The 11,913-nt window shown below is 53.6% G+C and overlaps 1 protein-coding gene across 1 annotated transcript; it reads right to left on the reverse strand.

Moving 5' to 3' along the window:
- Positions 1 to 5,292: 5,292 nt before the first annotated feature.
- On the reverse strand, positions 5,293 to 7,397 carry LRRC15 (leucine rich repeat containing 15). Its single transcript, XM_057739667.1, has one exon. The coding sequence runs from the start codon at positions 7,395 to 7,397 to the stop codon at positions 5,643 to 5,645; it is 1,755 nt and encodes a 584-aa protein (XP_057595650.1). The 3' UTR covers positions 5,293 to 5,642.
- Positions 7,398 to 11,913: the final 4,516 nt, after the last annotated feature.

Genomic DNA, 11,913 nt, shown 5'->3' on the forward strand with positions numbered 1-11,913 from the left:
TTCCAGGCAGTTGTTCCTCCCCTCACGTGGCCTGAGCGTTCCCGGAACGTCAGCAGGGTCACAGGACAGCAGCAGAGAACCTAGGCAAGGCCTCTGACGATTACACAATGACCCTGAACTCTTCCCATGGACAGATCTGCGTCGGGGCCAAAATCCAGCTAAGCTTATGGGCTTGGCACCTTTAGGCGTCCAGCAGGCCCTAGAAAGCTCCCAGCAGGCTGCTCTGGGGTGAGGACTGGGATCCGGGATCCACACTCACCTCCCTTCCTGTGCAAAGCCAGGCGGACCTCAGCTGGGCAACCGGCCACAGGCAGCTGCAGGCTCTCAAGGCCAGGAGAAAATCTAAGAGGGTTGTGGGGTTTCTGTCCTCGTGTTTGTTTCTTTATTTAATGCTTACTTACGTTTCTAAACTCGTTCTAAGTTAAAAGGGGGGAATGATGGAGGGAGGTGAATTTTGACCCTGTGTAGAGAGGGAGCGCGTTCACCCCTGGGATTATCCAAGGATGAAAGCAGTTGCTTGAGGAGGTAGTGATTTTCCGGCCCTGAAGGTATCATTCCAGAGGCTGCAGGACAAAGTGAAGAGTGAGTGTGTGTGTGTGTGTGTGCTTGTGTGTGTGTGTGTGTTCTTATGTACTTGTGCGAAATCAAACTGCAGATATGTGCTGCCGGCAGGACCCTGGGCAGATGTGTGTAGGTGTGGAGGGGAGGTTTATAGTAAGAACTCCAGGGATCTTCTGGGTGATGGGATGAAGGCTCGAACTCCTCCCACATTGTCCGGAATTCCAGGCTTCTGTCTGAGTGGACAGGCTCAGTGAGTAGGGAAGGTCCCCAAGGCTCTGCCCCCAGTCATTGATGGGATCCAACCCCATGAAACAGTGAACACACTACTGACCCTGGCCAGGTTCAGCCTCCTGGGTCAGGCTTACACCAGGCAGAAAGGATTAAAATGCTAAGAGAGCCCAGGAAAATATGGTTTGAAGCCCCTTCCTGGGCACAGCAGTGGGATGAAAGAACAGCAGAAGGGATGGCCCATTTCGTAAGCACTGGATGGTGGCGGCCCCCGAACCTGGAGGCCTGAAAGGGTCCTGGGGACCTCTGGACACTTGGAGGGAGTCACCTTCACTCACAAGGTGTCTTCTGAGAGCCCAGGGCTCACTGAGCCTGGTGCTAAAGCACTGTGAGTCCAGAGGTGTAAAGGAGAGTCCTCCCACATACGCCTGTATGTGCACGAGAGTGCGGCACGAGTGTGCGTGCGTGTGCACTTAGAGGAAGGCTGAGTGCACTTCGCTGCCTTTCTGAGACATAGAAGAAACTCTAGCCTGGCAGTCTGGAGGCCTGGTTGTCTTGCAAGCTCAGCCAGGAATGCACTAGGTGACCAGGGGAAATTCATTTCCTGTCCCAATCTCACTTTCTTCATCTATAAAATGTGTTGAACCTATTCTTTTTTTCTTCCCCTTGTCTTCTTTTTTTTTTTTTTCCTTTTTTACAATAAACTGCATATATTTAGAGTGTACAATTTGGTATCGCAATCTCCCAGTTCATTCTCCCCCCAACCCTCCCGCTTTGCCCACTCGGTGTCCGTATGTTTTGTTGAACCTATTCTTAAGGCCCCTTCTGGCCACAGTGAGCAAGAGATGTCATTGGTTATTTCATGTTTGGTCCCTACTCACTTTCCAAAGGCCTGTCCCAGCTTGGAATCTGGTCTCTGTGAGGGTCTGTCCAGGCCGGCCTTGTATCCGTGTGACAGGCGCAGAGTCAACACTGAGATCCCCTAGCCAAGGCGCCCGCAGGGTCACACGTGTCCGGAGTATAGCATTTATTGTTGACTCTGTACACCAAATCTGTTACAAGCAGCATTCAGCAAAGACGGACCCCCACCTTGCCCACCAGGGCTCACACTCTACAAAACCCTGGGGGCCTAGAAAGCTCCACCCGCGTCACCAAGCACCTGGGATTATCTGCAGCGATTCTCTATGCGAGGCGAAATTGATCTGCTTCTGAAGGCAGCTCACAGGCACCGGGTGGGGGAGAACCACCTCTCCCCAGCTGAAGGAGACAGCTGAGACTGGGAGGAGTCTGGCCTGGAGGAGTGCCCACCCCGCCCCCTCTGAACCACAGCGATGACCTCCTCCCTGAGACCACCACCGCCTCCCCAACAACCTCGATCCAGTTCCGGCTGTGGGGTCTGTGGGCTGAACTCTTTGAGGGACTCATAGCTAAAGGCTGCGCTGCCTCCAGCGTCTCTTGATCCACGCTAGTGCCTAGTTCTCTCTGGCTGTCTGCCCTCCACAGGCTTCCTGAGTTTGGAAATGATTCCCAACCCTGCACGACACGGACCCCAGCTGCGTTGCTGCCCAGGAGGAGTTCTGAGAGCGGTGCCGTGACTTTAAGTTCTAAGGAGGAGGAACAACACACCCGGAAGCCCAACCGTTCCCTTGAGAGAAGCCAGTTTTTCTCGAATGGATGTATTTACAAAGCTTTGGGTCCACACAGTACCAGGCGAGGTTCCGATGGCTGGGATTACGGGGAGCAACAGGACAGGGCCTCCCATTTCCTTTGGTTTAATGATGAAAGCCCAGGACAGGCCATGAGGTCTTGCATGAAGCTTAAAGGGAGAAGGTGAACCCACAGCCTACTGAATCATGTTGCGGAGGACACATGGCTTTAGACCCTCTCACGTGTACTACTCACGCGCAGGGGTGCTGTGAGGGTTAAACAGAAAATGCCTGTTAAGTGTTTTGAAGGGTATCTACGCACAGGAAGGATTTTTTGAAAAACAGTGGTTCTAACTGGCTTTATTATCTGTCCTCCAACATTGACCCTCCACTCCAAGTGGAGTACTGGTGCGGGGACTAGAGGACAGCAAGCAGAGGGAGAACGTAAACTCAATTTGGGGGAACCAAGCCGCGCACTCCAGCCCTAAAACACGAGCAAGCGCGTTGTCCTGCTGGAAAGGAAACTCCACCCACCTTTTCTGGCAGCTCCCTGACCAGACAACGTGGTTCAGAGAGACCAAAATGCCTGCCAAGGAAGAAAGGAACAGGCAAGCTCACAAGGTCAGGTAAAGGGTCCACCACCCCCACCCAGGGTGCTCCTGGGGGGAGTCACCTGAGGACAGCTGCCCTCAGGCCAGCCTTTGGCCTGGAGACACACGTGACATCCACGGCCAGGGAGGAAGACATTCCAAGCTCATGGCCAATGCCATCAATACCCAGGCATTCTGGGTTCAACTTGGCAGGGCACACGGGATGAAGAGGACTCCTTCCTCACCTCTCTGCCATCTCTGGCTCACTTGTACCCTTGCACAATGAGACACTGGAGCCTACGCGCAAGGAGCACCTTGAGGAACGTAGTGCCAACGCATGCTTGCTGTCTGGAGGAGAACAGACTGAGCTTCCCCTTTGGGCCCCAGGTTCATTAAAGCAGCCTACCATCAGTAGAAGGACGCCCATGCCCCAAGCTCTGGGCTCACTTCCTTTTGGACCCTGGCAAGCCTTGGTACATGTCCGCCATGTGCTACAAGTATTTTTAAAACATTTTAGAGACCCAGATTTACCTTGGGGATACGATGTCTTTTGCCTCTAACAGGCCCCTTCTCTCCCAGATTCCCTGTGACAGAGAGTAAAAAGCTACGAAATGCACACGTTCTTATGCACATCCCTTCCTGGACCCTTTTTGTTGGGATCTGCCAGCATCGTGCTGTTAAGGCCAAAGGGGATTTCTTATTTGTCTCTTGGGGCAAAGGGGACTAGTACAGGCCGGTCGGGATTGATGGCACAGTTCCAAATGCCTACAGTGTTGGATACAGCTCTTTCTTAGGCAGACACAGACACCCGAAATTCTCTATTTCATTGTTTCTACTTCTAAACTGGTATACCAGTTGTCCAGAGAAAGACAAGCATTGTCGTGAGTGTATTTTCTTTACCCGTGTGAATGTGTATGTACCAGGAAGGGTGGCAACAGCAGGTATTCATGTGACTGCAACTCTGGACCCAACGACTCAACTCTTGTAACCAGGCCACAGGCAGGGAGATGCTCCACAGAGGGCCCTGACCCAGTGTGACCTATCTGTGTAACCACGTTGCCTGCTGTGTATGAAAATGCTGAAGTTCAGTTTCTAGCTGACTGAAATGTGGATGGAGAATTTTACCACGACCAGAGGGATTGCTGGGTTCCATTACACTAGGCTGTCCAATTAAAGGATCTCATCTCTGAGCTATTTCACTTCCCCAAATGGAGAGTGAAAATTAAAAACAGATACAGGCATATCATGCCCATAAAAGGCCCAGGCAGAGGAGCCTCCAGTGAGCAACAGACAGCTGGTCGCCAGGGTAGGGTGTGTGGTTGCATGGGCCTCTCTAGTTGAGATGCTTCTGACCTGGCCAGTCTGGGTGCCTCAAGGTCTGGGATTTAATAGAATTTCCTGTCCGGGCCAGACTGTACCTACATCTTCTCCTCCACCCCTGGCAGCTGGGCCTTTGCAAGGACTGGTTGCAGGGGAATGGCAGTGAGGGGCCCATCCTGACGTATGGAGAGCCAGTTCCCAGGTAAGTCCATGCCACCTCCACAAGCCCCAGTCTTCTCCAGTGAAAGCCCAGGATGGAGGGTCCTGGTGATGTCTCGTTTCTTGATTTGGGTGCTGGTTACACAGGTGTGTACAGTTTGTGACAATCCATCAAACGATACACTCTCATGTTCCCGCTTTTCTGTATGTATGTTACACTTCCATAAAAAGTTAAAAGAGAAAAACCCTGGGGGTGAACACAAGGACCCCCAGGTACCAGGTTGCTTTCTCCATCCAGGACCAATAAGCTGATTTTCATGTTTTTGGGGTGTCCGAAATTCTACATGATTTTACTTCTCAAAGGACTAAAATTTTCAGACCGAAGTCTGTAGTTCAGAATTATCATTCTCTGAGAGGCTAAACTTGCTGCCTCGCTGCCTTTCTTCCTTTTCCAGATAAAAATCATGAGAGAGACACTGATGATGGCCCTGCCTCCAGGAACTGAGCAGCCTTGTTCTTCCCTTCTCTCTTTTCCAGCATCCTGAAGGCCAGGGCACTTGGCAGTAATTGAGAGACCAGCTAAATGGTTTGAAGCCTTCTTCGAGGAGGGACGTCATCTTGTCTTCAGGAGCAGGAAATGAAGGGAGACCTTTCATTTGAGGGGACAGGGTAGAGCCATGTCACAAACAAGAGGAGCAAAGAAGGGGAATCGACTTACATAATACTTGGGAGCAGAGCTGTCCCAGCGGAGAACTAGTCCCATCAAGTGGCAGGTGTGTAATCACTGTGTCTATAGAGGCTGGCAGGGGCACAGACGCAGGGAAGGTGGTTTTTGGAGGAGAGCTGGTGAAGTTTTAGAAGAGGGGCTTTCTTGGAAGAAGCCCAGGGGTGTGAATTGGGAGCACTGCAGGGTTTTTGCCATGGTGGGTTAGATCTCCTGGTGGTAAGAAGGCTATGCAAGAACCTCTACTACAGGAGAACCAGGCAGGTCAGAAAAAGGTGCGGGTACCTTTCTCTCGGGGACCAGATAGAGGGGAGCAGGGGAGGGCTCTGTGGACCCAGGGGTGGAGGTGAAGCAATAAAACCTCGGATCCTCTGGGCTCCCGCCCTTCCTCAGCCCCGTCTCCAGCTTGCCTCTCTAACACTCATTGGGTGCCTTCATCTGCATCAGGACCGTATGGCTCCTCTTCTTACAGCAGAAACAGCAGATGCAGGCAGCCAGGGAGCAGGCCAGGGCAATGATGCCAATGACAATGGCAGCAACGGCCAGCCCGAATTCGACCCCGCTCCTGCCCGCTGTGTGAGGGCTACTAGTGGTCTCGATGGTGGTCAGATTGCTGTTGGCCGGCGTGGTGCTGGTGACGTCAGTGGTGGAGGAGATGGAGGTGGTGTTGGAGTGGCTGGACGTGTCTGGGTACGTCGGTGTCTCTGGGTAGGTGGGCTCCTCGGGGACCCCTGTACCCTGGACACTGGGGACAACGACATTGACATTGATGATGATGAGGGACTGGCCTCGGACACTGACTGGGCTGAAACACACGGGGACGGTGTCTGTCCCCAGCCTGGCCCTGTTGACTAGGAGCCAGTTGTGGAGAGGAAGGATGCCTGAGTCACACCTCCAGGGATTGTCATAGAGCCGCAGCTCGCACAGCTTCCCCAGGTGATCGAAGATGCCCAAGGGCAGGTTCTCCAGCTGGTTGTTCTGCAGCTGGATGGTCATGAGAGCATTGACGTTGGCAAAGATGTTCCCTGGGAGCTGTCTGAGGCGGTTGTTCTGCAGGGAGATGTTCTGCAGGTTGGCCAACATGCGGAAGACGTTCCCGTCCAGCTCCTGCAGGGCATTGGTGTGCAGGGACAGCTCCTGGAGCTCCACCAGCCCACTGAAGGCATCCGGAGAGATGTAGCTGATCTGGTTGCGGCTGAGGATTAGGACCTGCAATTGGCGGAGGCTGCTGAAGACATTGTCCGGGAGGGAGGTGATGTGGTTGTCGTAGAGCCAGAGCTCACGCAGGTTGTACATGGGTCCAAAGATGCCCGGAGAGAGCTCCTTCAGGGAATTGCCGAAGAGCGTGAGCCGGTTGAGCTGGGGAAGCTGCATGAAGATGCCGGGGGGCAGCTGGGAGATGTGGTTGTTGGACAGATAGAGCCTCTGGAGGTTACGGTTGTTGTGGAAGAGGCCGGGCGACAGCATACTAATCTGGTTCTGCTGCAGGGCCAGCTCCTGGAGGTTGGCGAGCCCGTCAAAACAGCCCATGGGGATGTCCGAAAGCCTGTTCTCATACAGCCGAAGGACCTGGAGGTTGCTCAGGCGCTGGAAGACCCTGGGTGAGAGGTGGGTGAGGCTGTTCTTGCCCAGGTTGAGCTTGGTGAGGCCCACCAGGTGATCGAAGACCCCGTCAGGGATATACTCCAGGTGGTTGCCGTGCAGCTGCAGTTCCTTGAGGTTGCTGAAGCGGGTGAAGTGAGCCGGCTGGATCTGCACCAGCTGGTTGCTGGATAGGAGGAGTGACTCGAGGTTGTCCAGGCCCTGGAAGAGGCCGACGGGCAAAACCTGGAGCTTGTTGTTGGCGAGGCTGAGGTAGCGCAGTGAGCCCAGGTTACGGAAGGTGCCGGGCGCGATGTGGGACAACTCATTCTTCTCGATCCGCAGGGCGATCAGGGCTGAGATGTTGAGGAACGGGGACTCGTTGAGCTCAGTGATGTGCGTGTTGAGGATCTGCAGGCTCATGGCGTTCCAGGGCAGCGGCGTGGGTACCACAATAATGCGTGCCCCCGTGCACTCCACCTGGGAAGCCCTGGAGCAGGTGCACTCGTGAGGGCAGCCATAGTAGGCCCAGCCCACAGCACAGGCTTGGCAGCCCACCAGCAAAAGGAGATAATGTTTCAGTGGCATGGCCTCTGCAAGGAGAGAGAGCACACGGGTCAGGACTACCTCACGGACACTGCAGCTGTCTTTAAGCCAACGTCAACCTTGGGTACCAAACAATGGCTTGCCTTTAAACTCCATCACCATGTACCCATTTCACGCTACCTGTGTCTGGTCCGCGAGCCTCTTCGTTTTCCCCCAGGCCTTCATACTTCCATGCCTTTACCCAAGCAATTCCCCCCACGTGGAGGGCTCTTTGTCCTCATCCACATCTTTCCCACACTTCTACGTCTCTCTCACATGCAGTCACATCTAGGAAGCTCTCCAGGAGTCCATGGTCAGCTCTAGTTACCATCCCATGCAGGTGGTTTTCCCAACTTGCATTACAGCCCAGGCCACAGCAGCCACATATGGCATTCCCGTCTGTCTCCTTCCCTAGCCAATAGGCTTTGCAAGGGCAGGGATGCTCGTGTCCCATCCCTTGTAGACTCTGGGAGGCGGAAATGCCTCAAAGTGCTTTTAATCTTGGCTTTCAAGGGACTAAGGATGTCTGTGTATGTGTAGAACATCTGTAACTTCCATCCGAGGTTCAAAGGGTCTCTGACTCCCAAAGGGTTAAGAACTGCTGATCATGCATTCCCATCATTTTGGGGGGATACAGGAAGCAGGGAAGCTGAGGCTCAGAGCTTAAAGCCAGGATCTCCAGATTCCTGGATGAGAACTTTGAGGGTTAATGCAGTGCCTCTCCTTTTAATGAGCAAAAGTCCTGAGTCAGAAGAAGGAATTTCAAATGATGGCCTATAAGGCATAAACTGGCTGGGTGGAGAAAGCATTTCTCTGGCCTGCCTTTGTTCCCCTGAACTCATGGAGTCCTGAGTCTGGCCCATAACTCAGAAAAATCCAGGCTTCCCAACCTGGCCTCAACGCAGTGCACCCCTCCCCTGCCCCCGACAAGCTCACTCTGAGGACAGAACCCACGTTCATCCCCCACCGACCCAGACCTCCACTGTTGTCTTAGTCAGAGCCCATCCAAGCCCTGACCTGCTGTATTTTTGCATCAAGGACTGAAATGAGTATGTAGAACTGTAGAGAAACGAAAGAAAAATAACAACTTGACAATGGAGTCTAGATGCAAAAGAAGGGGGCCAGAGTAAATTATGGACACATCTGAAAGGATGAACTTGTATAGACAAATGTCAGCTCTAGAACTTGAGAGCAGGAAATGAACAGCTTAAAAAGGAGGCATTGAAAAAGTGACTTAACATCCACCCCTAGATGTCAGGGCTTTTTATGGATGGTAGCAGAGAAAGGAGACTGCTCACAGAGGCTAATGTGATCTTAGACTGCATTAATAGAAGTATTAAGTGTGGAACAAAGGAGGTGATAGTCTTACTCTACACTGCCCTCATTAGTCCACATCTATAATGTTGCTCTCAGTTTCACCCTGAACTTCAAGAAGCCCAGTGACAAACTGGTCCTTTGAAGGTCTTCTAGAGAAGAGTAAGAGGATGGTGAGGGGATGCAGAAACCAGAACATCTGGGCATCCACTGAAGGAACTGTGGATGAATAGCTGGAAGAAGAGAAGATGTGAGGAGCCTGCAAGCACTTTCTTAGTATATGTCCTTCACGTATACTAAGGCTGCCCTGGGATAAAGAAACAACCTTACTCAGTGTGGCTCTCGAGGTCAAAACTAGAGTGCAGAAGCTATGGGGTCACATGTTTTAGTTCATCACCAAAAACACCTTGTCTGAATCAGACTGGACAACTTCATAAGGTAGAAAGCTCCCCATCATCGAAAGTGTTCAAGCAGAAAGTGAGAAACTACATGGTAAGGAAGCTGGAGGGAAGATTCCTACACCTGGTAGGATACCTCACTAGACAACAGCGGGCGCCCTGTCCATCCCCAAGACTTTAGGACTCTAAGGCTGAGTCCCAGAGCAAGGATGTGAGGTCCATCTGCCAGGATAATTGTGCTTGTGCCCCCAGGGGGTCTGCACAGACAGTTGTGGATGTTTGCCCATCCCCACGAGAGAGATCTACCCCCAGACTGACTTACGAAAGGTGAAGCATCGCTCTTGGTGATGAGCTTTCTGGTACTTAACTTCAGTGTGTACTCCTATGCCCAGAATACTTCCAAATGATGTTGTAACCCGAGTATTACAGACTAAAGTGCCGCAAACCTGGCAAGTCCTGGGTAGTCTCTGTCGAGTTTCCCCTTCTATAAATGAAGGTGTGGGCCGAGGAAGACCCATCTCAGACCTCTCTGAGTTTTCACTCCCCAGCTGGGGAGGGGACATCAAGCCAGCCCCGGGAAGGGCCCAGGACCAGGGGAGGTGCCTCATGGCTTGGGAGGAGGAGGGAAAAGATAATTCCCTAATGGGAACAGAGCCACTGCTGTATAAAACGAACCACACTCAGCTGGACAAGTATTGCAAGAATTTGCAGATTTTCCTCTTCTAGATCCTCGGCGGCAGCGCCCACCCCAGCACCACATGCCGTGATTTCCTACTTTGCAGCACTTGTTACTGCCGCAGCTGGCACTGACTGCTCCAAAGGGCCTCCAGGGAGCCCACCCCAAACCCAGCTGCAGAGCCCAGGGGAGGGAGGGGCCGCAGGAGCAGGGTGGACAGCCAGCCGGGCCTCTGGATTTCCAGCAAGTGTGGCCGGTGCCTGCGGCAGCCGGAGGCCCTCAGGAGCCAGCATACAGCAGCCTAATAGCCCACGCTGTTCTGCGCCGCTTGGCAGCTGTGACAAATGCCAGTTAAAGACTCATAAAGCGTCCCTAGTTACACCCTCCTCCTCCAGGCAGCCGAACGCATCCTCTGTCACTGCAGGGACTTGGTCCAGCCCCTGTCCTGGGAGGGGGCACAGCCTGGCATTTGTCGCTGGCTCAGGGAATTCACTGTCCCCGGCAGACACACAGAAGGACAGACAGACAGCTCACCTGGGCACTCTGACGCGGTCCCTCCCCAGGAGTGGAAGTGCTCAGACCAGGCGCTCTGGCTCCGGGTCTCTTTAGCAAGAACTGCCTACATGACTCACGGGCAAACACATAATTAGCCTCCGAGCCCTGAGCTTTGTTGGTTGGTGGGTTGGGACTTTTGGGTTTAATACCATCATTCCCATTCCCTAAACACGAGGTTCCCTGGGAGGAGACGCCTTCTTATTTCAATGCCACAGAGCACAGCCTCTGGAAAGAGGCTTGCAGATGGATGTGCTACTCTGTCTTAACTCTAAGTTGGAGTGTGAGTTTAGGAAAGTTTCCCTCCCTGTAAAGACTCCCAGAGGTCCTTGGCAGTTCTAATACCTTATCAGAGACAGCAAGGAGATTTGGCCTGGAGCCCTGCCATTCTCGCCATCCTCTATAGGTCACACGGAACCACCAGCAGTGCCACCTTCATGCCAAGGCTTGGGGATCTGTTCAGGCCCACCTTGCTTCAGAAGTTTTCCAGGCAAGGCCATCCCACTTGTCAACTGGTGCATCTTCACATGGCCAATCGCTGTTTCATGAATCAGGGAGCTGAGGGGGCCTTAGGGAGGCCAGTGCACCTGGGGAAACTGAGCCCCAGGCAGGAGATCTCCCTCCCTGGTCGGTGCCCTCCTGTCTCAGAGGTGTCCCAAAACATGGCCTCACCTGCAGGGAGATGTTGCCCCACCCACCGAGGGAGGTGTCAGGCTCGGAGCTGGGTTGCCTCCCCGGCGCACGGCCGGCATCAACCTCAGTCAGGCTGCTCCTCTGCACACTGTCCAGCGCGTCTGAAGCCACTGTCTGAGCGGCTCAGTGCATCCTGACCTCCCCACCTCACTGGAAGGGGGTAACCACCGTGTCCCCAGATCAGTGCCTGGGAAGCTTGCTTAACAGAACCACACTCAGAGCGCTGCCGTGGTGAGGAGTACACGAGTTAATGCTTGTAAAGCACTTAGGCTTGTTCTTGGCCCAAGATGAGCGCCCGCCAGATGTTACTTACAATGATTGTTCATCCGGCTGTTGAGTAAAATCAGAATCTCCGGAGGCTCCACCCACGAGACCCTGATCCCCAGGTCTGAGGTAGGGGTGGGGTGCCAGAACCCTGCACGTTGAACAAAGTCCGCAAGTGCTTCTGATGCAGGGGTCCGCAGCCACGTTCCCAAGTGCCACCTGAGGCCTAGCCCAGCTGGGACCCCACGCTGCTGGCCCGTGTCATTTGCCGCCACGACAGAAATTGAACCCTGGATGAGGGAGGCCGAAGGTCAGGCCACAGACCTTGTCCAGCCCCTCTGTTGATATTTCCTTCAGTGACCCTTTCTCCAGCCGTGACAGAAATCTGGGCTCTGTGCTAAGTTGAACTCAGCGGCAGAGGCTGCTTCCAGAAGCAGCACTTAGGGCCCAGGGCATCAGAGATGCCAGGGCCTTTTGAGCCCAGCCGGTCAAACCAGCTGGTCATTTTGTAAATGGGAAAATTAAGGGGCCCAGAGGGAGGAGGGGCCTTGCCCGAGGTCACACAGTCAGTGGAAGATTCCAGACACCCAGACCAGGGCTCTGCCTAACCACAGAGCTTGGT

The sequence above is a fragment of the Hippopotamus amphibius genome, chromosome 6, assembly GCF_030028045.1.
Source record: "Hippopotamus amphibius kiboko isolate mHipAmp2 chromosome 6, mHipAmp2.hap2, whole genome shotgun sequence".
Taxonomy (NCBI): Eukaryota; Metazoa; Chordata; class Mammalia; order Artiodactyla; family Hippopotamidae; genus Hippopotamus; species Hippopotamus amphibius.

Coding starts and splice junctions, on each gene's coding strand:
- LRRC15 (XM_057739667.1), bottom strand. CDS start 7,397: ATGCCACTGAAACATTATCTCCTTTTGCTGGTGGGCTGCCAAGCCTGT.